Source organism: Equus przewalskii, chromosome 1, assembly GCF_037783145.1.
Source record: "Equus przewalskii isolate Varuska chromosome 1, EquPr2, whole genome shotgun sequence".
In the NCBI taxonomy this organism is placed as follows: Eukaryota; Metazoa; Chordata; class Mammalia; order Perissodactyla; family Equidae; genus Equus; species Equus przewalskii.
Genome location: NC_091831.1, coordinates 33,000,106 through 33,027,882, shown reverse-complemented (window position 1 = coordinate 33,027,882; position 27,777 = coordinate 33,000,106). Strand labels below are relative to the sequence as shown.

The following is a 27,777-nucleotide window of genomic DNA, read 5'->3' as shown; positions in this document are numbered from 1 at the left end:
GGAAATGATTAAAATCTCAGGGTTGAGACCATTCCCAGTCAGCAAGGGTTTGCCAAGAGCACAGTTCCTGCTTCTGGTGTCTAGTCTGAAGAGCACAGAGTGGAGGTTTGTCTACCATTCCATTGGCAGTAGGACCTCTCCAGCTGCTGGTGAGCAAAGGGGAACAGTGACTCACTGGCGTGGCGGGCAGCGGGTAAACGCGCTAATTTGAGAGGTCAGCGGAGAGCCCAGCTCAATGGCCTAGTCTCGCCGTCTGACGCGCGGACCCTGCCGGCCTCCGTCCTCTTCCGCTTTCCTCAGGTGCAGCCCGGATCCCTCCGCCGCAGCGAGCGCTCCCAGTAGCGCTGCGATCGGCTTTTCGGCAATACCCGGATGGAAGCGTAATGGCCGCCATCAGGGACTCGCAGGCAATGGGGACCACGACAGGTATTCCCTGTGAGCGGGGCCGTCCAGACCTGTTAGGATGCCGGGACTTCTAGACGGCCGACTAGGGAGCAAAGGGCGAGTTTGTGGGGGCGTCAGGGTCCTCCGACCCAGCTCAGGGATCCGCCTCTTGTCATAGGAAACGCCTGTTAAATAGTCCCGGCCATTCACCGCTTCCGCCTAACTTGCCGCAAAGTTTTTCTGGAGAAGTCGGTTCTTTTACTCGTTGCTCTTGCAGGCTGCTAGAGCTAACCTGGCGCCTCTTAGCCCGGACATGCTTTACGTCCGGGCTTTTCGAACTCTCCACTCTCCCACAATCTAGGAGCTGGAGCGGGAGCGCCGTGACAGTGTGCCTCCGCGCGCCCGAGGGGCAGCCGAACCCCGGAGGAAGGGGCGGATCGGGCGCGGTGTTTGGGACCGAGCGGGGCGCGCGGCGCTCGAAGCACCCACTCGGCGCTTTCCGGGGCTGGTGGAGACGCATGGGCACCCCTCAGACCGCATCCCTCAAGCTGTAGGTTCGCAGCCCCACGGCAGCCCGCCTCGACGGCGTCCCCGTTGTGGGTGCAGTCTATGGTCATTGGAGGTCTTCTTTTGCAGATTTGCTCAGCTCCCTGGCGCGCGCCCCCTCCAGAGTTGGCCAAAGGCGCTCCTCCTTGCAGACCCCAACCACACCCAGTGGCAGATGGCTTTCTTTGTAACTGGCTTTCTCACTTGTAGAGTCCATTTTGAGTCTGTTCTTAACTTGGTGTCCTCATTGTCAAGTAGACAGTCTCTTCCTAAATGGCTATGGTAACTGAAAACGTGCAGGGTGAATGTATGTGAGGTAAAGTGTTATAACTCTTGAAGTAGACCAACGAAACAGATGTGGGAGCGTTAAGGTTCAGTTTTCTTTTTAGGTTTAAATTTGGGGGCGTTTAGCGTTTGCGAGCTATTTTAGCGAAAACATTAGTTGGGTATGTTTGGATATGAAAAGTCTAAAAGACCCTAGAAAAATGAAATAAGTCAATGTTTAAGAAATTCATGAGATTGTTGAACTTTGTACTGTTGTCACAATGATGAACGTGAAGACACAAAACTGTACATCAGGGTAGGAATTTCAGTAACTTGAGCGTCTGAGTGTTAGGCCTAGTTTATAGATGTTATTGAATTGTTTTTTTATGCAGCAAGGGATCTGGTTTGAGTGTACTCTGAAGTTACTATCAGGTTGAACAGATAGAAACCATTTAAATTGTTTCGGTGAAATACCCTAATGTTTTTCAGAGTTTAACTGCAAAGCAATAGAAATGGATTCATTATCTTTCAGCAAAACTGTTTTTTTTTTGAAATTCGTAAAAAGACATTACGTTCTATTAACATTTTCAGAGTGTTAGCATTTCATGAGAATGGTAAGCATAGTAGACCATATTGATTTTTGTGAGAATTCTCCTAAATAAGATGAGCCCCAGATCTGGAAAATTGTTACCAAAAGGGGAGGGAAGGATAGAATATAGGTATCTAACAACCTATTTTGCACATCCAAATTTTTCCTCATTGTTGTGGTGAAATTAAGTATAGATATCAATTCACAACGTTTTGTATCTGCTTTTGTGGAAGGATAAAAGGACAGCAACCACAACGGATACCTACTGTGCACATTGATAACATATGACCTTTTAAATTCTAGAGATTTTTATCATTGTCACACTTCAAGTCCTATCCTGTCTTCTCTGGTAATAGTATACTGTGATCCCAAAAGATTTTATATCTTGAAACATTCCAGAGGGAATATGTTTTAGCATAAATTTGTAGGTTGACTTTAAAATAGACTTTAAACATGCCCTTTTAATGTACTTTTATTTTTACTTTTCTGTTTGTAATTGTTCTTATTGAAGCATTGTGTGCTTTAGACCACGTAGTACAACTTTTTTTTTTTTTTAATGACTGAAGACTTGAATCTTGCCTGGCTTCCTTCAGGTACTCTACTAAAGGTTTTTGGGCAAAGCACTATAAACAGAAGAAAAGAGTTGAAATTTTTGTTAAGTATTTGATCCCAGGTGTTTAGGCTGTGACTATTTCAGTTCTATGTAGGATATTGGCTTCACATGGCGAGCAATTTTCTTGGGCTGTTAGATGTCAGAAGTAAGTATTAAGAGTTAACATTGTGCTGGTAGGATGTCTGGGTTGGAATCAGATCCAGATTCTAGTTGTAGCTTTGTGACTTTGGGCAAGACTTAATTTCCCTGTGTTGTCATAAATGAAGATATTGGATTAGATTGCCCTTCTAAGCTTTAAGTTTTGTGACTTTTGTAAATTTATGATGTTATCACTGGGTATCAGGGATAGGTTATTTGCCTAAGTGCAGAGAAGTTTTTTCCTTCTAAATTTATACGCATAAGTTGAATATGAAGCGTAATTGAATCAAGAGTGTAAAAACATTTTACTAATGGTTTTTGCAGTCAAAGTTTTAAAATCTTGGTCTTCATTTCCAGATATCATCTCTTTTGATCACTGTTCCTGATTGTGGCTTTGTCCAAGCATTAAATTGTGTGCCTTTTGTTCCTTGAAGAAAGAGGTATGGTAAAGATTAAAGTACTACAGTACATAGTCTATTAAGTAGTAAGTTAATACATTTTAGTATTGGACAAAATAAAATAGTTATGTGTATGTGAGTTTTCATAAGTTATACTTTTATTTTTCGCCTAAATAAAATAAAATACTTACACATGGGTTCATTCTTCATGTAAGCGAAAAAGTAGTTTTTGGTTTCATAATTTTAATTTAACATTTCATTAGAGATCTAAAGATGATTTTAACTGTATCATCTTTCTAAATATAAGGATGGCATTAAGGGCTTCTGAGTAATGAATGATAGAAATAAGTATGGTAGGAAGATGTTTTGAAGCTGTACAAATGGTCAGAAGAGTGTTTGTGTTTTGCTCTAGTAAGTGCAAAGTAATGCACCTAAACAAAAATTGTCTAATATGTATTTATATTATGATTAATGGCATCTATATTGTGAATCAGAAAAGGGACTTGGGAATCACTGTAAAGTTATGACTGGTTTTCTGGAGACAATCATCTGAATATCCTGGTGTGGAAAAAAGACGGAAAAAAATCTGCCAACAAATCATGGTATTATAAGGCAAGGTTTGCAAATTCAGTGGAAAATATTGCGCACTTCTGGAGAAATATGAAACACAAGTGTCTTGAAACACAAGTGTCTCTTGCTGTTTGTGTTGGATAGGTCCTGGGATACCAGAGTATCATATAATTCCCCTCACCAAAGGTAATAAGTATACCCATAAGTATAACCTTAAATTAGGAATAAGGTTATGTATGTAAGTACTGAAATAGCTGTAGTAAACAATACCAACTTTAATTATTACTTTGGTAATCATAACCATAATTCATAACCATAAACATAACCATGTTCTTCTGTGAACTTTACCAGCAGATAGCTTTTTTCCAGGGCCGTTTTTCACAAGGGAATGAATTTTTAATTTTATTAGAAGTTAATGTCTAACAGCTACAATGAGTAGAGAGCAACAAAGCTGAGTTGAAATATCAGGTTATCATTTATGTTCATTTACCTGCGTAATTTCTTCCTGTATAACATTTGTTTGACTTCTTACCGTATGAGATTCACACGGGTACCATGTTGTTCCCAAATAGAGAAAAGAAACGGTGAGTGCTAAGAGTTTTCTTTACTATGTTTGATCTAAACTACTCAGAAAAAGTAATGTGATGAAGAATGAAAGCTTCAAATATAATGAAGTAAACAAGAGGCTGCTATTTGATGACTGACCAGAATCATGTGGATTATTCCATCTTGAAAAGTTGTGAGCAAAGTCCAACTAAAATTTTAAAATCGTGATTGGTATGACTGCGTGAAACAAGTGTCAGAATATTAGAATGAAGATGCATGGCTTGAAGCTTAGGAAAATTAAGTGGGTTTCACATGGGTCTCATTTCAAGAAGTGGTTATCGCTGAAAGCAAATATTGGCTTTATAGAAAGTAAATAATTTCAAAATGTAGTAAAATCATCACCAATTCCTAATTAAGATTGGGTTGTTGGAGGTTGTGGCTGGTATAGGGTGTGTACGAGTGTGTAGCGTTTGCTAACTCAGTATCTCTTTGTTTGGGGAAACATCCCTTCCCTGTTATGAGTGGTTGGTGGGCTATCAGTCAGTCTTATAGTCTTATAACTCAAGTCTAGTCATCCCTATTACAACAGTGATTGCCTGTTACTCAAGCAGAGCCAATCAAAATCCTTTGAAATTGATGTATGCATGCTAGGAGGAAGATACTCTCTTTTATCAAAAGTTGTTAATCTGGGAGGATGCTAGTGACCTATTTTCTTGGATGTGTGAGAATCCCATGTAAAGTAAGAGAAAGTGAAGCCACATAGAGATGGGAGATGGATGAATATGGAGTGTCAGTTTCAGTCCCACGGACCATGGTATGAGGTATCCATGGTTTTCTTTCGATTCTGTCAGCTACCCTTATGTCCTTCCCAGTCCGTTGGCCCAAAATTCTGTATATAAATTAGTTTGAATTAGATTGCAGCAGAAAATGTGCTGGTGAATATATGGCCTTATGAATTTAAGATCTCTAACTTCAAGTTGATCGTTCACATCTGTCTGCAATTTGCCATTTTCCTCCACCTTATAAAAGATGCCCTTTATTTATTCACCATTCATGCATGCATTTAGTTCTTCCTTCATTAAACCTACAAATATTTATTGAGTGTCTACTATGTACAAGTATGTGCAGCTGCCTGGTGAGTCAAGGAGTATACATTCCAGGCTGTGTGGGTGGTGGACTTTCTGTACTATAGCATGTTTTTTATATATTTAGGTTACACAGATCAACAAGCATGTGTTGAGAATAATCAGTACTAAGCTTAGCATTTTAGTAGTATGTAAGAATAAGAGGAACTGTTTACCTTCATAGTACTTATAGTTGAGTTAAGGAATCCAGTTTAATGTACATGAAAGACAACACAAATAGATAAAACAGATAATGACTGCACAATTGTATAGATTTTAAGTCTGGGTTCTGATAGGATGGAAATTAGTAAGGGCGGATTCTGTCCTGGAAGGTTTCTTCATGGAGATACAACTTCAAATGGGTTTTGACTTATGAATCAGATTTGATAGGCACAGAGAATAATTAAAGAATGGATGGAGTTGAAAATGATTAAAGGCTAATCTAAAATGACGGGGAGATTGATTTGACTAACAATTTGTATTTTGGGGGAATAAGAACTAGTGGGAAATAAGGTGGCTATTTTAACTAAATCCATGTATGAGACATTTGGAAAACCAAGCAGAAATTTTGCTTCTTTCTTCTAGGATGGAGGTTTCTTTGACTTGAAATGTTTATATTTCAGTGTGATGCCATTTTTGTGATGCTGAGATCCAAATTAAGTGTAATTAAGTTGTATAAATTTATTTGTTGCAGAAAAGATCTCGTTGCTATATCCATCTTCCTTAGAAATTTTAGAAAAATAGTAATTAACCTGCAATGCTGTTCTATGTTATATATATATAATTAGTTTATTTCTTCCTACCTCCCCCTTTTTGAGAGATCCCTTAGTAACAGTGGCAAAACCATACCTCTTCCCTGGAGATAACAGCCAGCTAAAAACTAATATAGCAGTATTTATAAAAACATTTTAAAAGAGATACGGAATGAAAGTAATGTTTGATTGCTCAGAATATTCATTTTGAGCTCCAGATACTAGGAATGATGTATAGGTTAATGTTGTGTTATTCTTTCATAAAATAGTAGTTGTGTCCTAGGTCTTTGCTTACCTTCTTTCTTCATAACCAGTTATCTGATCCTCAACTCAGAGAGTTAATAGTTGGAGTATTCCAATATACCAAGCTTGGCAAACTTTGGTGTAAATGGCCAGATAGTATATATAGGCTTTGTGGGCCATGTGGTTTCTGCTGCACCTATCAGCTGTTATTTTAACATGAAAGCAGCCCTAGATAATATGTAAATGAATGAATGTGGCTATGTTCCAATGAAACTTAATTTACAAAAAATAGGCAGCAGGCCAGATTTGGTCCACAGGCTGTTGGCTGTAATTTGCCAATGCCTGTCATAGACTTATGAGGCATTTCATTCCACAACCTCTCATGATCATATCTACCTACCTGCTAAGGTCTTCATTCTCCTCTCTAATAACTGTAGATGAATTATCTTTGTTCTTTTCTAAGTTCAACTCTTCCACTTGTTCGCTAGATCCCATCCCTTCTCATCTACTGAAGGACATTGCTGCTGCCTTTTTTTCCCCCTTCTGTCTTCTGTCATCAATTTTTCTTTTTTTTACTGGATCATTTTTGTAAGCATACAATCATACTGTAATTTCTCCCACCTTTAAAAAATAAAACAAAAAGCAACTCCACTTCAACTCTTCTGTCTCTTGGTCCTTTATAATAAAACTCCTTGAAAGAGTTGTCTGTACTACATCTCTACTACTTCTCTTCCCATTTTCTCTTGAATCCATGCTAGTCAGCCTTTCTCCTCTGTAACTCCACTGAAACTGTTCTAATCAGTGTCACTGGCGGTCTTGACATTGTCCAGTGGTCAGTTCTCAGTTCTCACCTTACTTGACAGAGTTGATCAATGCTTGATCCTGGAAACACTTTCTTCACTTTGCTTTCATGATACTCCTCTCCTGATTTACCTTCAGTCTCACTGGTCATTCTTTTCAGTCTCGTAAGCTGATTCTTTCCCATCTTTTACCTCTAAATGTAGTATCTTGAGGCTCAGGCCTTGCACTTGTCTCTTTGTTTACTTACTCCTTGGTGATTTTATTCAGTTCTATATACATACACACATATATATACACAAACAGTGACTCCCAAAATTTTATCTTACACCTAGACCTGTGTATTCTATATTCAGCTATACATTCCACATTTCTGCTTGGATGTTAACTAGGTATATCAAATTCTGCGTGTCTAAAACTGAACTCTTGATGTTCTTCTCAAATTTACTACTCCTATATAGTCTTTTCTATCTTAATAGTAAATGGCAACTCGTTTCTTCCAGTTTCTGAGGTCATAACTTTGAGAGTTATCCTTGACGTTGTCTCTTACTCTCATAGACCAAATTTAGTCTGTCAGCAAATCCCATAGGCTCTATCTTCACAGTATGTCCAGACTTTGACCATACCTCATTGTCTCCACCAGGCTGCCATCATCTCTTACCTGGATAATTGTCGTGTAACCTCCTCTCCTTGCTTCCAGTCTTACCTTGCTCCCAAATACTCTGTTCTTAACATAGCAGCCAAAAGGATCTCTTTAAAAAATAATTCAGTTCATGTTACTTCTCTACCCAGAATGTGCCAGTAGCTTCCCGTCTCGTTCATAGTGAAACCACAGTCCTTAGAGTGTCCGTCAGGCCTTGTTTCAGTCCTATTACTTCTTTGACCTCATTTCCTATTGCTTTCCCTCAGGTGTCTTCTGTTCCAGTCATACTTACCTTCTTGCTGTTCCACAAGTATTTTAGGTGCACTCCACACTCAGGGTGTTAGCACTTAACTATATCTTTTCTTGGAATGCTGCCTCCCTCAACTCCTTAAGATCTTGGCTCAAATAAGACTCTTTTAAGTGAGGTCTGCCTGAGTTCATATTAAAATTGCAACTCTCTGGTTCTGTCTCTCCTTCCCTACTTAATTTTTCTCCACAGTGCTTGTCACCTTTGAGTATATTATAGAATTTACTTCCTTTGTTTATTATCTAAATAACCAGTAGAGTGGTAGCTCCATGAAGGGAGGGATTTTCGTCTCTTTTGTTCACTGCATATTCCTAGTGCTTAGACCAAAGACTGGCACAGATTTGGTGCTAGCTACGAGCCCAGCACTATCCCAGATGCTGGTGATACAGCAAAGAAGGTGACAGATGTGGTCCTTATGTTTATGCAGCTTTTATTCCGGTGATAGAGACAGATATAAATTGGCAAATAAAATTTGCCAGAGAAAAAAGTGTTAGAGAAAAGAAATACAAGGGGCTAAAATAGAAAACATTTTTTTCTGTTTGAGGAGGGAATGGTTTGTCGGTTGGGAAAGGCCTTTCTGAGGTGGTGACATTTGAGCTGAGACCTAAAAGATGAGAAGGATCTAACCATTTGAAGAACGGGAGAAAGAACATTTCAAGCAGAGAACAGCAGGTGCAAAGGCCTGAGATAGAAAAGATAGGAAAGGAGTATTTGAGGAGCCGAGAGACTATCTCTGTTAGCTTGCTGGAGTGTGTTTACAGATGGGGAGAGTAGTGGGAGATGAAGTTGGAGAGAGAGGTCCAGGACCAGACGTCACTCTTCCTTGCAGGCCTTGGCAGAGAGATTAAATTTTATTTTAAGTGCCTTGGGAAGCCACTAAGGAGTTTTAAACAGGGAACACTGTGATCTATTTTATATTAAGAAGATCACTTTTGCTCCTGTGTGGAGAATGGATTCAGAGGAGGGTGGTGGGGAAGAGGGAAGCGTGAATTCAGTTAGGAAGACTATTATTTTAATGCACATTGGAGATGACAGTGGACTAAGATGATGGTGGAGATGGAGAGAAGAATTCAAGATGTATTTTGGAGATAGAATTGATAGGAGTTGCTTATGGATTAATGTGGGGAGTAAGAGAAAAGGAAATCAAGAGTGATTCGTTAATTTCTGGGTTTAGTAACTGGATGGAGTGTGGTGCCATATATATACTAAGATGGGGAAGCCCGGGGAGTGAAATTTGTTTTCTATCCATAGACAGGTACTTTATAGAGCCAGAGAAAAATTGAACAATTTTTATTATTTTTGGAAGCTGAGGGGAAATGGGTTACATGTTGATACATGTTCTCCCAATCAAGTAGCAATAAATCTTTGATTCTCCCCTGCCCCCAGTGTGTTCCAACATCTTAAGTAAAATCTGCCCCTTCTCCTAACTCACTGTCTCAGCAAAGTGACACACAGAAGAAGAAAAGAGTGAGAGGTGAAAACAATCTTTCTCCTTCCCGCACGAAATTCACTGGTCTTTATTTCACTTTGGACAGATTACTTCTGATTTTTCTCCCGATTCCTATATATTAAAAATGTGATTTCTGACTCTGCATGTCTGTGTGTTTTAAATCATATTCCATTGCAGCAAAAAGTTGACGTGATCTGTAGCATTTGTTATAAAGTGATTTAATCTGAAATCATGGGAGGTCAGATATTTGAGTTGAAAATAAAAAAATAAATGAGTTAAGAATGTGTTATGTCCCTGTCTACCCAGTCTTCTTGGTTGTCGTGAGGGGTAAATTAGAAATATGAAATAGAACTTGTCTTTAAGAAGCTTATAAATTATCTTGGGAGGTAAAATTTTAAAAAAGGAAATGATGTAAATATAAAACAGTTTGTAATAAAGTGGTGAGCAATGGCTGTGTTTTAAATGGATATTCAGGGAAGGGAGAGATTACTGTGTATTGCAGAAGGTTTCAGTGTCCCTGTAGTAGGTAAATTAGAAAGGAAATTTGAGCAGCGTTGAATTAAGATGGAGAGAAGGTGATGACAAGCCTGGTGAAAGGAAACAGTATGAACAAAGGTAAATAAAAGTGTCTGTGGTGGGGAGTGGAGAGCATCTTACATATTAGGCATTATATATGTGTAGATATAGTGAGTAGTCATAGTTTGAGAATAATAAGAAATAAGATTCATCTGAACCAGAAACTGCTTCTTTATTTTAAACTCCTTCATAATTCTATACCAGTGTCACCAGCCTTACCTGAATGGTATGTGGCTCATATGTACACTAACATTTTGAACGTTTCTAGATCTGTACTTAATTGCGTTTGCATACTTAACTCTTCAGTTCTCTTTTCTGTGTTAAGTTGTTCATTAGGCCACAATGATTTAAAGGGTGCTGGCTTGTATTATACATATAAATTCTACGAAATGTATTCTTTGCCTTGTTTAAATTATGATAGGCATTGGCCTCTCAGGTAAACTTTTTAAAAACTTAAAACAGCTACAAAAAAAGTAAGCCCAAAACATTTGTTTCAAGTCATGAAAAAGTAATACAATAGTTATTTTGAGGGCACTAAAATAGGTTCTGCTTTGAAAATAAGAGTTTTAGGGTTTTTTTGTGTTCTGGATTCCGTTTAGGCAGAACCTTGTATTTTCAGTAAGCTCTTCCCTGCTGCATGCTGCTTTTGTTCTCTTTCCACTTATATATTCATATGATTATTTTGCATTCAATTATTTCTGCAGAAAAGATTTGATAACTCAAAGAATATAATAGTTATAAATAATAATGACTAATTATACTAGTTTTCCTATCAGCATAATGTGATAAGTTAAGTTACAGAGTTATGTGCTAGATCACAAATAGGCCTAAGCTAAAATCAGAGTTTTTTAGTTCTTTGTTTAATGTTTAAGCAGGTAGAATGTAGTGAGTAGCACATAGATTCCTCCTTTTTATACCATTTCACTGAAGCTAAAGACTGTAAAATGTCTTTGCTTTTTAATTGTAGAAGCAAACAAAACTCTAGGAATGGTACTTTTTGATTCACTGTGTGCAAGTCTTCCTTATCCTTGCCATTTTACTTTAGGAATTGTCTTTTTAAAATTTCTGTGGTACCTACTGCACAATTCCTAACCTGTGCTGACACTACCTATTCTCTGGTTCCTCACTTTTTTTTTTTTTTGCTAAGGGAGATTTGCTCTCAGCTAACATCTGTGCCAGTCTCCTATATTGTATGTGGGTTGCCGCCACCACAGCCTCCCTGATGAGTGGTGTAAATCCACAAACCCAGGCCACTGAAGCGGAGTGCACCAAACCTAACCACCATGCCATGGTGCCTGCCCCTCTCACTTTTTATTTGGATTGTCACTTAATCCTCTAATTTTCTCACTTCTATTTTTGCTCTCTTTCTCCAATATATCTTGTTTCTAGTACCATTCTAATAGTATTTCTAAAACACTGCTTTTATAACTTCTCTCTGCTCGTGAACTATCTATGGTTCCTGGTTACCTTTCATTTCAAGTTCAAATCTGTCCTCTATTGTCTGTTCTCACTTAACCTCCCCATTATATGTTCTCTCCTTGGTCTAGATCCTGCAGTGCCGTGGGAGAGAAATGCTTTTCTTCTGACATTTTTTCATTCTGTTTTTCTGGTCTAGGCGTTTGCACCTTTCTTGCACGTTTAAGTCCCACTACTCTTTAAAGGATCATCTATCTTTCTGTGAAGTAAACACAGTCAACATTGATCTGTCAACTTAATGTCTTAAATAAGAGCCTTTGGTTACAAATAATAGAACTAGCTTAAGTTAGTTTAAGTTAGTGTAAGGTGCAAAGAGGGAATTATTTTAAGGATACAGGATTTCTTAGAATTCAAGGGCAGGAACATTTAGGCAGGCCTCGGTAAAGACTTGTGGCAGTGACATTGCCCCCTTGGTTTCAATCAGGGTACCTAGGAGAGCTGATGGTGGTCTCCCTTTTGTAGTTTTGGTTTGTTTGCTGTTTTTTGCTGTCATTCCTTTCAAAAATTAACCTGTTGTCAGTAGTTTGGAGGGTATCTTTCTATAGATTTGTCAATGTTTTTATGAACATATACTCTTAGGATCTTTCCTCCTGATATAAAAATGAGGATCTTTCCTCATAATTTAAAAATGTACTGCATGGCTTCATCTACAACTTCCTTTTTTAAAAACTAAAAAAAAATTCATGATATCTTTCTAAATCAATTCAATACGTATACCTCTTTCTTTATAATGTTTTCAAGTGGAGGTTCCATAATTTACTTAATTGTTTTCCTATTCGTGGATATTTGAGTGATACTGATATATATATCTATATGTTGTGGTTTTATTTCTGTAGGATAGAGTGTTAAAAGTGAGATTTATGGGATATACTTAGAAAATGGAGGAAATTGGTTATTTTCAAGGAAAATATAAATTGCCAGAAGTGACTCAAGCAGTAGAAAACCTGACAGCCCAGAAACCATAGAAGAACTTGCAGGGGTTGTAAGGCCTAAGTAGCAGGCCTGTATGGTGCTGTTGGTGCAGTCTGTGTAGTTTTAAGGAGCAGGCAATTCTCATGTTTAGTGAACCATTCTGGAGCAGATGAAATGGTGGAAAGTACTTTGATTCATTTTGCAAAGTCTCTGTGGTACCAGTACCAAAACTGTTAAAGATAGCATTGAAAAAGAAAATTCTAAATAAAATTGTCAGATTAAAATTAGCACTTTATTAAAGAATAATATACTTAACTAATGCGAAAATATTTCAATATTATACTTGCTATTCATTTCTTTATATAGTATATAGAAAATAATAGTGAAATTTAGATTGATGCTATAATTTTTACTATTTCTTTTTAACAATATACCAAGATCATGAAGCATATTGTTAGTTGTATAGCATTTATTTTCTATATAAAACACACAAATTGTAACTGCTTTCTGGTGGCGCCAACTCCCTTTACTTACTTTTTTAGGTAACCTCTTGGCTCACAGATGGATTGTTAAGTAAACGAAAAACCACTTCTCCTATAGCATGACTTTATAAAGCATGAGTGACATCTAATAGTGTAATTCTTCATCCTCTGAGTGTTATATTTGCCATTAATTTGTGACTCTTGTTACGGTCTTTTCTGCAGTGGTGTGATTGGGTACCTGTGTGTTGATATGAGGAGTGCAACGGTGAATGACACCTATTTTGTTTTGGTTTCTTCCCCACTTGTAGTGTCAACATTCATCAATTTTGTACTGGCATTAAGTTTACTATTTTAAGTTTGTTCAGGAGAAACTCCATTGGTTTACCACAGAAGTCACTTGCTTTGTTTGAGAATTTCATGATTTTCATGACTTCCTACTATTGTTTCCTTTTTTGAGGAAGATTAGCCCTGAGCTAACATCCGCTGCTAATCCTCTTTATGCTGAGGAAGGTTGGCCCTGAGCTAACATCTGTGCCCATCTTCCCCTATTTTGTATGTGGGACGCCTGCCCAGCATGGCTTGATAAGTGGTGTGTAGGTCCACTCCTGGGATCCAAACCAGTGAACCCCGGGCTGCTGAAGCAGAGTTTGTGAGCTTAACTGCTGTGCCACAGGCTGGCCCCCATACTACTTTTTGATAAAGTTTCGTAAGAGTATGGTCTAGAAGCAAAGAGATTGTCATTCTCATTACGTCCAAAGGTAAGCTATTTGCTTGTGGTGTGATAAGGAAGTATTCCAGTATGGAGGCCATAGTGATCCAAGGACAACATTTTAAGGAACTCTGACCTGATGATAACCAGTAATCAGTATAAACATTTTTATGTGCATAGTCTTGACTTGTTACTGTGAGTTTGTATAGGTCCATGTGTGTGTTTGTTTATCCATCCATCCATTCTCTAGCCATCTATTGATATTTGAACAAATTAAATCCTAATATGTCTACTGCTTATTTTCTGTTTCTTTCACTTAATAAATCTTAGGTGTCTTCCTATTAATAAATGTCTGTTTACAATATTATTTTTAAAATTGAATAATATTCCATTAAGTTAAAAATACTATAATTTGTTTATTGGTGGACAATTAGTTATTTTTAATTGTGATTTTGTAAACAATACGACAGTGAACATCTCTGATTATTACCTTTAAAATATAATTCTAGAAGTGAATCAAAAGTTACGTATTTTCTCCCCAGGCACATGTGTATGTATATATATTTATATTTATGTTATAAATAATATAATAATATAAATTACTATCATATTTATAATAAATATATATTTTTTTCAAACTGTTCTTTATAATGGTTGTGCCAGCTTATATTTCCATCATTAGTATATCATAGTGCCTCTATTATTATAAAATGAAATTTTAAAAATGAAGGCATATAAAACACAAGTCCAAATTTTTATTGTTAGGTTTAACAGACATAAATGTAATTCTGTAAAATTGCTGTAATCATTTCTAAATGCTTACTCCCAGTTTCTGTATATATCTTATCATGGACTGGTGAGAAATGGTTCATGGACCATGAGCAGACCATATTTTTAGTAGTACTGTTTTAACCTAGGAGCTAAGCTAGAAGGGGAAAATAGGGGCATGGGCTAGGGTTTGTATCTCATATGAATATGGTCATTCAATCCTCTTGCTTTTGCTGTGGTACCTGCTCTCTCAGTTGTGTCTGGTATCCCCTGTTTCAGAGATTCTGTTTACTTTCTGCAGAGCATAAACCTCGAGACTTCTGCTGTGATCAGGGAACAGCAGTTACCTACCATGATGGAGTGGAAGGGAATCTTAGCATCTAACCAAAACTCAAGCAGCTTTCTCCAAATTTCTGTTTTAGCTTCTTCTTCCCTTCTTCCCATTTCAGAGTTACTTGGTGCTGCCCGTTCCTAAACCCTTTGAAGATTCAGAGTGTAAAATGGGTTAGTCCTTAGCTTTCTCCACTGTCTGCCTGCGATTGTTTTCTTGAGGCTGCAGGGTCATTTACTACTAATTTATCTGCTTTCCAGCATCTAGAATGTTGTTGCTATAGCACCTCTCCTGTTGCCCATTGTTGATTTTTCTTTAAGGGCTTCTCATATATTTGTCATGTTGCAAATGTTCCCCTTCTCCAGTCCTTTCTGCTTTCTTAGCTCTATTAACAAAAGGTTTACATTTATTTCTATTTTATAGATTTTATTGTTGACAGATATTTCTTCTAGATCCTGTTATTTCCTTTTATGAGTTTTTTCTGCTTGAAATTGGTTTTACTGAAGTATTTACTTTAAACTTCTTTCCAGAAAGAGTACATATGTAGTATGTTTTCTGAATCTTTGCATATCTAAAATTGTGTTTTTCCCTTGTATATGAGAGTTTTCCTGGCTATAGAATTCTTAGGTTAATTCTTTTCCCTCAGAACTCTGTATCTGTTATTCCATTGTCTTCTAGCATGTAGAGTTGTGAGTAAAATATCTGGTTAATAATGATGTCTGATTAAAGTCGGCATTGCTGGTGAAAAATTGAATACCTTTTTAGGTACTCTTCTTCCCTTTTTTTTGTGTGTGGCATTTCATTTTTATCTTGTAAACTAAAGCATTTTACTTGGATAAGTTGTAGATATTGAGTTTTATGTTCTCCTCCCACTAGTAATCTTGCCAGGCGTTTGGGGAGCCTTTGATTTTGAAAATTTGAGTCTTAAAAAAAAAGCCCTCAGTGTAGTCTTTTTCTCTTGTTTTCAAAATCGTTTCTCTCCCATCTACTTTGTTCTCTCTTTCATAGCAGTATGTTCTTGTTTTTTTCAGTGTATTATTTCAGAGATTACCAGTTGTTACTTTTCTTTTTCTTTTTAAGCTTTCTCCTTTTTCTGCACTAACTTTCATTGTAGTTACTGTTTTTCACTGCTGGATGGGAGAACAGGGGAGAGGTTTCTCTGAGCGTTCAGATTATTTTCCCTTTTTTGAGCTATTGCATCCAGTGATGTTTCTGCCCGCTTATCTTTTTTGACGGCATTGGTAGTTGAGATGAATTCTTAGAGAATAAACCAAGATTTTCTCAGTTTTTTTAGTTAGAGGAGGGGAAAGTTAATGTGATTTTTTCTGGTAGCTAAGGATGATAATTTACTTAATATGGTGAAAGGACAGAATTCTTAAGCAGAAGAAGATAGCCATGGATATAGGAAGATGTAGCTTTGTTCAGAAATAATTTCTTTACATCTCTCCTGACAGCTGGTGCTAGCAACCCCCAACTCTGCCTGGCCTCTGGACCTGGCTCAAAGCTCGGGATTCGTTCTTGTCCTCACCATACCTCAGCCGGAGCCTTCTGTCACCCCAAAGGGCGCCACACAATCCTCCTCTCAAGTCTTCACTTTCTCCCCCAAGGTATGTTTAGGGGAGGGAGTGGGTGGAGTTATGTTGCTCACTTGCTTACCTAGGGCGTAGGATAGGTACTCCTTAAATGTTGGTTGAGTGAGTGTCCCCTAGTGGGCCTCCTCTTCAAAAGCGGTGTTGGCAGTCGGTTGGCATCTTTTTCACTCTTCTCTCTCTGGACCCTTTCCTACCAGACACCTTACAGTATGTGTATGGAATGTTTTTCTGGTTTCTAGCCATTTTGTAGGATTTTCTTTATTATGTTTTTTTGGTTTGTTGTTTCAGAGGACAGTTGGGAGAGGGAGGAAATCAAATGGCTTAAGTTGCCACCTTGATGCAAGAAACTGTCTAGGTTACTTTAAAGGGCCAGTCATACTTTATACAGATAGTATTATTTCATCAATTATGTGAAATAATACTTGATGAGATGTTCATCAAGTCTTATGAGGTAATAATACAGATATAGAAAGCAGTAGTTTAAGAAAGAAATTTAAAATCTATAATCCTTGTTGGTGGGCTAGAGATTAGACTATAGTGAAAAGAGCATTAGCTCATAGGCTGTAAGATTAAAATTAAATAAAATCTCTCTTTCCTTTTTAAATTGTATCTGAGATGTTCACACCATGCAGTACATTTTTTTCTCATAGGTGGCAACCCTAGTGTCATTTGCTACCAGGTTTCATCTTTGATTGCTTCCACAGACTACAGGTTGAACATAGTTGAAGACAAAATAGATTCTCCAAACTTAAAATTTGTGGGCAAATAACAAACCCACCTGAAATACACAAACTCCCCTGATGCTGTATTGTATATGCCATACATTGAATATAAAAAACATTGACATTCAGCATTAATTATTTAGCAGGTATCAAACTTAAGTAAAAGCTAAGTGGATTTCTTAATAAGGTGGTCCCTTGTATCATCATTGTTTTGCCTGTGAGGAAAGGACATGCACTTTAATGGCTGAACTTTGTGGCATCTGTTTTGGCTGCCATGCATCCTACTTAATTATTTTCTATTCCTTATGTACTAGAAGGGCAAGGTTGCTGGATGGTCAACTCTGAATAAGCAATGTATTAATGTATATGTCCTGCCGCCTCCTCTAGATTGTAAGCTGCAGTAGGGTAAGGACCATGTTTTTGAATCTCTCCCTAGTGCCCGTCAAAATGCCTCAAATTCATAGTAGGTATTTATTAGTAAATGTTGATTATTTAAAATCATATTTTTATACTGGCTCTCAGACTTTGGGATATATGTTTTCTTGTAAGAAAAGTTTTCAATTGTGTAGATATTTTGAAATGGAAATGATATTTAGAAATATCAAAATCTTAATTTTTTAGCATTATGTATATTTTTTAGGACTCATGTAACGTTACTGTAAGAAGCAGTTTACCTTTTGTAATGAAACCTATGACACAGTCTTCTCTTAATTATATGTAGTAATAGAAAAGCTTGGGTATGGATAATCCAGAATGACCATAGTATGTTATTCTGGCAAGGAGAGAAGATCCATTACTAGATGTGCTTAAAAAGTTTCACATGTTTGATCCCTCCCCTCAGATTTTGGTGTGGTGAAAGCTCCATAGCTGATCATAATGCTTGTCACTGTCGAGAGTGTGACACTCTGTAGAGAATCTCTTGGTGTGGAGTATCCACCAGGTTCCATTGAACTTTTTTCTAGCCATTTATTATTTTTCTTGCTTTTAAGAAAAAGTTTTTACATTTAGCTTTGAATAATACAGTAAAAAATTTAAAGTAAAAATTTTAATATTTTACTGTATTAGGCATAGTATGTTAAAAAATTCGGTAAACTGGTACCCTTCTAATGAATACATTATCAGTTTAGTATATTTAAATATTCAATATTTGAAGAATATTGAAAAAATGCATTTTTTAGACTTAACCAAAAGTGTTAAGCTTGAGAAATATTAAAAGGACCTCTTAATATGTAAAGTAATTTAATTTTTAATTATTTTCCCTCAGCAAAGGATTTCTAAAACAGTGAAATTTCTAGTTATTACTTAGATTAATTGAAATTGAAAGCTGAGACCTTTGGGTAGACATTATGGATGAAGCTTAATGTGATTTACACTTTAGTATCTTTTGCTTATGTAATTTTATCTGTTGTTCATATACATATTAAAGACCACAGAAGTAAGAAAATGTAATTCTTCTAATACACAGTTTGACATTTTTACTACTGAACCTTCAGTACTCAGATTCCAATCTCAGCAGTAATTATCATATCTTATTACTTTACTGTTTTTATTCCTCTGCAATTTGAATCATAATGTCTCATACATGGTAATCACATGCAGTAATGATGGTAGCTACAATTCATATAGCGCTTTACAGGATACCGTTACATATTTTCTCATTTAATCTTCACAACAACCCTATGGAAGAGGCAGAGGAAGTACTAATTTTTTTCTTTTTCCATTTTATAGATGAAGCAACTAAGACACACAGATTGAGACTTGTCTAGAGTAACATAAACCAGTAAGTGTTTGAATTAATAGAGGCAGATAATAATGGGTACTTTCTAATCTACCAAGGGCTTTCCTTGCTGCTGTTTGCCTGAGTTCTAGGGACAAAAAGCAAAATAGCCAAAATGGTAGGGAACCAGAAAGGTAGTAGGTAGACTTTGGGAGTACCCCAGGGAAATGTACTTTTCCTTTTAATTTCTTCTTTGTGTGTGCGTGTGTGTGTGTGTGTGTGTTTTTTTTTTACCAGTTAGTAATGATAACTTGAGAGAGCAGATATTTTTGTTATTGTTAGATGAATGAAATTTTATTTTAAACATAAGTTATTCCTAAGGCACTAAGGAAGTAGAAAATCTGGAGAGAAGTCTATTGAAATTCTCACAAGATAATAGCTGTAAGGTCAGCTAAGCAAGTGAGAAAGTTAATGGTACATGTTTGTAATTGGAACCACATGTATGTAATTGGAACTTAAGTTTTTAGGAGTCTCCTGTTAAGATTTTTAAAATCTTGTTTTAAAACTGTAGTATCGACTTAATATAAAAATCTTAGAGCTTAAGGGTGCTTATCCAATTGTGGTTTTCTTTAGATGAGGAAACTGAGGGGCAGAGAGGTTGAAGCTTGCCCTGTGTCACAGAGCAGAGCTGGAGGTAGAGCTTCTATTTCCTGACTTCCAGATTAGTATTATTTCTACTTTTAGCTAGTACTTCTTGGTAAGCTGTTCTTAAAATACGAAGTAAAAAATCTTTTATTTATGTGTTTGATCAACATTCCTACTTTGTCTCAAAATGAACTGAAAAATGTGGAATTTTCTGATACTTTTGTGATGAAAATTTCAATTCTTTGGTTTTAGGTGAGTTAATGTGGGAAAAATCCTGGTATTTTGAAGATGTCTCGGCACAGTATTGTTTCCTGTTTAAATTACAAGTAACTTCAAGAGTTTTCAGAAAAAAAGAAATTGGGATTTTTTTTTTGTTAAATCATGCCATCTGAACAGAAACAGTTACTTTTTGATGAAAAACAAACTACTTTACAAAAAGATTATAATGTGAAAAATGAAATAATTGATACTATCAGATCAGTACTTAAACCAAAAATTTCAGAAAATAGTTTTCATTATGAGCTAAAAAATGTGAAAATTGTTTTGCCGAAGATAAGTATTCCAGATGAAGTCCTATTGAAACATGAAGTTGACAAATACAGGAAATTATTTCAGTGTAAATCACAGACTGCAAGGAAATCTATCAGTATAAAGACTGTGAGCTGTGTAGAGGAATGTCTGTTGCTCCATAAGTCTGAGAGAGTTGAAGAAGAGGGTGTAAAAATGTCTGCAAAAATACTCAATTTCAACTGTTTAAAATGCCGAGATAGCACTCGATATAGCCCAAACGATTTGCAGAAACACTTTCAAATGTGGCACCATGGTGAATTACCTTCATATCCTTGTGAAATGTGCAGTTTTTCAGCAAATGACTTCCAGGTATTTAAACAACACAGACGAACTCATAGAAGCACTTTAGTAAAATGTGACATTTGTAACAATGAGAGTGTATATACTTTATTAGACTTGACAAAACATTTTTCATCCACGCATTGTGTAAATGGTAATTTTCAATGTGAAAAGTGCAAATTCTCCACCCAGGATGTTGGCACATTTGTTCAGCACATTCATAGACATAATGAAATCCATTATAAATGTGGTAAATGCCATCATGTGTGTTTCACCAAAGGAGAGCTTCAGAAGCACCTTCACATTCATTCTGGTACATTTCCTTTCACTTGTCAATATTGTAGCTATGGTGCCACCAGAAGAGAGCACCTTGTAAGACATGTTATAACTTTGCACAAAGAACATTTATATGCGAAAGAAAAACTGGAAAAAGACAAATATGAAAAAAGGATGGCAAAGACTTCAGCAGGACTTAAGTTAATACTGAAAAGGTACAAAATAGGTGCATCAAGGAAGACATTCTGGAAACGTAAGAAAATCAACAATGGAAGTGACAGAAGTATAGAAAAAAACACTCAAGTGCTTAAAAAAGTGAACAAAACACAGGCTAAATCTGAAGACCAGAGCCATCTTGTTCAAGAACATTTAAATGAAGAAAAGGATGAACGACTGCACTGTGAGAATAGTGATAAGCCTGCTGAGTCAGAGTCAGAAAAGCCGGTTCTTCTGTCCACTGGGCAATGTAATAGAGCAGAAGAGGGGTCAAATTCTACTTCAGGTGTCCTGAAGACTGCTGTACAAGGACCTCCATTGTTAATGGTGAAAAATAATAAAATAACAATTCCTGCTAACTACAGTGCTAAGTTTATGGGCTTCAAGATGGTGGATGGAAGACAGCATATTGTAATAAAGTTGTTGCCTATCAATAAACAGAATTTATATTCACCAGGCTCACAGTCAGATGCTGCAAAGGACAGTACTGCTAATTTGCAGCCCCAGACTTTGGACACCACTGGATTTTTAACAGGAATAACAACTGAGTTAAGTGACACAGTTTACATGAAAGCAACTCCTCCATTTTCATGTTCATCTCCTGTACTTTCGGGGAAAGTAACTTCAGAAAGAGAAATGGCTTTGTTCTCTCAAACAAGTAATATGCTTCAAACAATGGATGATGAAAAAAATGTATCGTCTTTGCCAACAACATCAGAATTGGTTACAGCATCAGTGAATTTGGCCACAAAAGTTGAAACAAGAGATAATGTTGACTTGTGGGGAAGTCATATTACTCAGAGTCACCGTGAGGTGTCAGATACTGCCATTAAAAGTCCAGATAAAGTCAACCATACTACCAGACCAAGTGCATACAACAGTGGAGATATGCATAACTATTGCATTAATTATGTCAACTCTGAGTTACCTGTTGAACCTTCCAACCAAGGATCATTGCCTTTTCATAATTACTCAAAAGTGAATAATTCTAATAAACGCCGTAGGCTTTCAGGAACAGCAGTGTTTGAAAACCCTCACAGAGAATCTTCATCAAGCAAGACACTTGTTCAACAACCAATAAGTGAATCAGTTTTATCACTAGTAAGGAAGGAGAGTTCAAATCCAGATAGCCTATTAGCATCTATTAGCCTTTTAAATACTAAAGATGGAACTTTAAAAACACAAGCTGAAATTGAAGAGCAGTGTGTTTTAGAGAAAGGACAAAACATCGATGGGCAGAGCCTATACACTAATGAAAATCAAAATTTTGAGAACATGACTGAAAAATCTAAATGGAATGACTTTTCTAATGATGAGTCACCTATGATGCCTAGAATCACATCTGTTTTCTCTCTCCAGAGCGAACAGGCATCAGAATTTTTGCCTCCTGAAATAAACCAGTTACTTCAAGATGTATTAAAAGCAAAATCTGATGTAAAAGAAGACTCTAGTAACACGCCAAATAAAGGCCTGCCACTTCATTGTGACCAGTCATTTCAGAAACATGAGGGAGAAGACAAAATAGTTGAATCTTCAAAAGACTTTAAAGTACAAGGCATCTTGCCAATTCCACCTGGTAGTGTGGGGATTAATGTGCCTACAAATGATCTGAATTTCAAATGTATTGGAAAAGAAAAACAAATGCTGTCAGTGTCACAAGATGTGAGAGATTCGGAGAAGACACCTAGAATTTCTAGTATTGGCACATTACTTAAGACCCAGTCAGATGCAATAATAACACAGCAGCTTGTAAAAGACAAACTACGAGCCACTACACAAAATTTAGGTTCTTTGTATATGCAAAGTCCACTTGTAAATTCAGAACCGAAAAAAGCTATATTAGTTCAGACTCCAAAAGGCATTTTTGTACCATTGCACATTGCTAACAAGCCTGGATTACACGTTGTTTCAGGAAGACCACTTCCATTAGTTAATACACAAGGCGTGCCTGCTTCTCTTCTCTTAAACAAGAAACCTGGGATGATTTTAACATTTAATAATGGGAAATTTGAAGGTGTTTCCACTGTCAAAACTGAGAGTGCTCAAGCTTGTGGAACTACAGCTAAGGAACCTTGCAGAACACCTTTTTTGAAAGTAGAACCAAACAATAATTGTCTGACACCTGCACTTTGTTCCAGCATTGGCAGTTGTTTGAGTATGAAAAGTACCTCAGAAAATACCTTACCATTAAAAGGCCCTTACATTATTAAAACATCAGCAAGTTCTTCAGTGAAAGCTGTTCCTACTCCTAATATATCTGAGCAGCAGGGCGCTAAGTTGAATATCTTGGATTCAGTAAGACAGCAGAATGAGATTTTTCCAAAACCACCTCTTTATACCCTCTTGCCTGATGGCAAACAACCTGTTTTTTTAAAGTGTGTGATGCCAAATAAGACTGAGCTGCTTAAGTCTAAATTAGTCCAAAATAGTACTTATTATCAAAATATACAGCCAAAGAAACCTGAAGGAACACCACAAAAAATATTGCTGAAAATTTTTAATCCTGTTTTAAATGTGACTGCTGCTAATAATCTGTCAGTAAGCAATTCTGCAGCCTCATTGCAGAAAGACAATGTACCATCTAATCAGACTACAGGAGAGCAGAAAGAGCCAGAATCTTCTAGAGATGCCTTACCCTTCTTACTAGATGATATGATGCCAGCAAATGAAATTGTGATAACTTCTACTGCAACATGCCCAGAATCCTCTGAGGAACCAATATGTATCACCGACCATTCAGAGGCCAGGGTGTTAAGGTGTAAAACAAATTGTACAATTGAGAGAAGCTTCAATAAAAAAAAGACTTCCAAAAAAAATTTTTCAAGAATAAAAACTCGTGTAAGAAGTAAAGATTCTGAAACTGCCTTTGTATCTAGAAACAGAAACTGTAAACGAAAGTGTAGGGGTAGTTACCAAGAACCTCCAAGAAAAAAAGCAACATTACATAGAAAGTGTAAAGAAAAGACTAAACCTGAAGATGTCCACGAGTCGTTTGATTTTAGCAGACCTAGGCTTTCAAAAGATTCAGTGAGAACTTTGCGGCTTTTCCCCTTTAGTTCCAAGCAGCTTGTGAAATGTCCTAGGAGAAACCAACCGGTTGTAGTTTTGAATCATCCTGATGCAGATGCACCAGAAGTTGTAAATGTAATGAAAACTATTGCTAAATTTAATGGACGAGTACTTAAGGTTTCATTGTCAAAAAGGACTATCGATGCTTTACTGAAACCAGTTTGTTGTAACCCTTCCAAAACAACTTACGATGATTTTTCCAAGAGGCACAAAACTTTCAAACCTGTTAGTTCTGTGAAAGAAAGATTTGTGCTAAAATTAACGCTTAAAAAGACAAGCAAAAACAATTATCAGATTGTGAAAACTACCTCTGAAAATGTTCTGAAGGCTAAATTTAACTGTTGGTTTTGTGGTAGAGTATTTGACAATCAGGATGCTTGGGCTGGTCATGGGCAGAGACATTTAATGGAAGCTACTCGTGATTGGAATACGTTAGAATAATTAAATGTGATTACCAAGGAAAAGAAAAGTGTAATTATCTTAGAAGGAAACAGTGGGTTGAATTACTTTAATGCAGACATTTTCTACTTCAATATAGAACCTGAAATTAAACAGTAAAAGTGGGCTCTTATTTCCACAGGAGAGCAAAAGGTTTATGTGTAGTATTTGAAAATGCTATTACTTCACACATAAGTTTTGAAAGAAACTAATCACAGCACAGATGTACCTTGATTTAATTTTTAAAAATGTGTTCTTGGGAAGTTAGGGCTAAAGAAAATTTTGATAAAACAGTTTTCCCAATTTAGTTCTTTAGTGACTCTTAGAGGGTAACGGCTGACAGCCTCATTCCCTCTCTTCCACCAGCCTTATGAATCTGATAAATACAGCTCCTCTGAAGCTGGAGAGCCCTTTCACCATGGAACTGAAGGAGTTTCTCATCATTGGTGAAGATATGCTAAGAGAGCTTGGGTAAAGAACTTACTCTACAGCTGCAAAATATAGTTCTATTGAAGGGTATTAGGCTCCTCTGAGAGTGCATTTAACTCACTACATTTACACCTCATATGATGCTTGAAAAGAGTTTTTGACAAGAACATCTTTTTTCCTCATAAGCTGTGTCCCTTGTCAGAGATTGAAACACTCTCCAATGCAATTTTCTTTTTCTAAATGGCTATGTCAAGCACTGCAGTAGATGGGCAGCCTTGAGAGAAGAATTAAACTCTCCATCTAGTTTGAAGTTCAACTAAAGAACTTGGAACATTTTTCTGAATTTAATTATAGTCTGTAGTGATCCCCTTGCACAGAACTATGCTTATTTGATTTTAATTGTTTGTCCCCCATAAAGGCAAATTTTTTCTTGGTTGCCATCCCTTTACAAAGAGTGGAACATAGAAGCACTTCCAAGGGAATGAGTTTTCTGAAAATTAAAAATTATTCTGGAGAAACAATATTTTGAAGCAAGGTGAGCAAAGCAAATCAAATTTTTGTCTGTGTTTAATTACTATTAGTGTCTGAACATGTCCACATTGGGACAAACTTTTTTTTTTTTGATGAGGAAAATTCAGCCTGAGCTAACATAACATTGACAGTCTTCCTCTTCTTTGTTTGAGGAAGATTAGCCCTGAGCTGACATCTGCGCCAATCTGCCTCTATTTTGTTTGTGGGATGCCTCCACAGCATGGCTGATGAGTGGAGTAGGTCCACACGTGGGATCTGAACCCATGAACCTGGGCTGCCAAAGTGGAGCATGTGGAACGGTAACCACTCAGCCAGGAGGCCGGCCCCTGGGACAAGCCATTTTTGTTAGCAGATTTTCATTATGACTGACAACCCAAAGCAGATTACTTACTGATTGTTGGCAGTTGAAAATGCAGGAGCATTAATAGTGAACTCAGTGGCAGTGCATAAAACTTCAGGACAAATTCCTAAGGGACATGCCCAACAGGTAGAGTTTTAAAATGGATTATTTTCATGACAACAGAATCATCGATTTAAACTTTTCACCTTGTAAGTTTGGATCAAATTTTGTTGGATCATTGGATAATGGAGTTCTTTTATTACAAAATTACATACTATATAATTTTTGTTACATTGTTACTACAAGTGTTATGACATTTTCATTGATTGAAAACTTCAGGGCTTCTTTTCTGTATATAACGAAGAATTTAAACCTGTACATATTTTTGTACCTTTCAGTTTGTTATGTAAATTTTGCACAGAAAGTTTTTGACATAAAAAGTTTATTTTTTTTTTCACTTTAGTTCTGTGCATGCACTAATAAAACTGATTGTTTAATTTAAAAGGAATATATAAGACTTTACCCATGTTATTTTCTTGGTTTTTATTTCAGATGTAGATTTTTTTTTTGGGTAAATTCATTTTTCAGGGATTGAACACTATTGTTAGCAAGTGCCTAAAAGATGTGAAACAGTTTACATATGTCAACTGTAACAGTAGGTCCCCAGTGGGCCCATTCCCCCAATAGTTTTATTTTAAAGAAAGCCATACATAGATGCTTCAGGCTATCTTGCTATGCACATTATACATGTACTGTTTTTGTGTAGTTTGTCTACTTTGTTAGTGAAGTATTTTTTGTATAAAACCTGTTACTATTGTGTTTCTTAAATTGAGCCTAAGAATGGAGTTGATTGAAAATATACAGTATATATTAATGATGTATATGGTGTTTAAAGAATGGTAAGCATTGTTAATTTCTGTAATGTATGTTTTCTTCAAATTAAATTTGTCTTAAGTTTGTGTTCACATAATTTTTTTAGTGTGCAAAAAACAAACAGGAATTTTGTTGCAATGGGAAATATTTACATTACAAAGATTTTTCTTATGCTAGTGAACTATGCAAAATAAAGTATGGAATTTCTTTTCCCAAAATCATAGGTGAAATTTTGTTTGAGAAGGGTAGCATTTACTATAATTTTACTGTGGTTGTCCTGGTGAGGAAAGCCATAGAGAGGCTTACACTCTTCAGTACCCTAACAGCAACAAAACTGAAATGCTCTGTTCTGGATAGATCTGTTATGCATCATCTTCTGTGAACAGAGAAGAGAGAGAAGAAACTATCTTGCTAATGTTTGCAGCACTATAAAAATACATTTCAGGGCTGGCCCAGTGGTGCAGTGGTTAAGTTCGCACATTCCGCTTCTTGGTGGCCTGGAGTTTGCTGATTTGGATCCCGGGTGTGGACATGGCACCACTTGGCAAAAAGCCGTGCTATGGTAGGTGTCCCCACGTATAAAATAGAGGAAGATGGGCATGGGTGTTAGCTCAGGGCCAGTCTTCCTCAGCAAAAAGAGGAAGATTGGCAGTAGTTAGCTCAGGGCTAATCTTCCTCAAAAAAAAAAATTCAGAATAGCCATAATAGTAAAAAAAAAAATCTAATGTTGAGCCACCCCTGATGGCCTAGTGGTTAAAGTTCGGCACTCTCACCACTTTGGCGGCCTGGGTTTGTTTCCTGGTTGTGGAACCACACCACCTATCTGTCAGTTGCCATTCTGTGGTGGTGGCTCACGTAGAACACCTAGAGGCACTTACAGCTAGGATGTACAACCATACACTGATTGTATGAAAAAAAGAAAAAGAGGAGGATTGGCAACACATGTTAGCTTAGGGTGAATCTTTCCCTACCCCCCCCCCAAAAAAACCTATATCTAATGTTGATATATACTTTTTGCCTTAAAGTTTTAAAAGCCATTTAAAAGAATTTCATGCCCCATTTCTTATTTTGTTAACTTAGGCTATTCTGAAAGAGACAGACCTGGTTGGAGCTTTTTTATTGCCAAAGCAGCAAATCCGAAAATGAAACCTTCTATCCTTCCTTTCCTCGTGGCTGAAACAGAGCTAAAAATGGCTTTCCAAAATAGGATATTTAGTAGTTTGAGGTTCTTATTACAACTGGAAGAGTTAGTTTCATTTTTGCAATCCAACTTCTGGGTCAGGAATTTGTTTCAGTTTGTCCTGTTTGTCAATCTCCATTGAAATGGGCTTCACTATTTGGCATTCACTTAAAAGAAAAAGTTTAATTTTCAGAGTTCACCTTTCTGTTTGGCTGAGCACTCAGTATCACAGATTGAAATGTAATTGTTTTTTAATAAAAAATTTTGTTTTTGTTAAGAGA

The 27,777-nt window shown here is 36.7% G+C and overlaps 1 protein-coding gene across 6 annotated transcripts; it reads left to right on the top strand.

The window, feature by feature from the left end:
- ZNF518A (zinc finger protein 518A) lies at positions 1–27,777 on the top strand. 6 transcript variants are annotated; one of them, XM_070560493.1, is made up of 6 exons: positions 37–149; positions 301–426; positions 2,892–2,974; positions 16,074–16,226; positions 18,662–18,713; positions 19,548–27,777. In XM_070560493.1, the coding sequence occupies exon 6, from the start codon at positions 19,677–19,679 to the stop codon at positions 24,144–24,146; it is 4,470 nt and encodes a 1,489-aa protein (XP_070416594.1). In that variant the 5' UTR covers positions 37–149; positions 301–426; positions 2,892–2,974; positions 16,074–16,226; positions 18,662–18,713; positions 19,548–19,676; the 3' UTR covers positions 24,147–27,777. The 6 variants fall into 6 exon arrangements, with proteins under 6 accessions (XP_008520056.2, XP_008520058.2, XP_070416594.1 ...); XM_008521834.2 differs by having other exon boundaries at positions 1–426; XM_008521836.2 differs by lacking the exon at positions 301–426 and having other exon boundaries at positions 7–149.

Coding starts and splice junctions, on each gene's coding strand:
- ZNF518A (XM_008521834.2), top strand. CDS start 19,677: ATGCCATCTGAACAGAAACAGTTACTTTTTGATGAAAAACAAACTACT.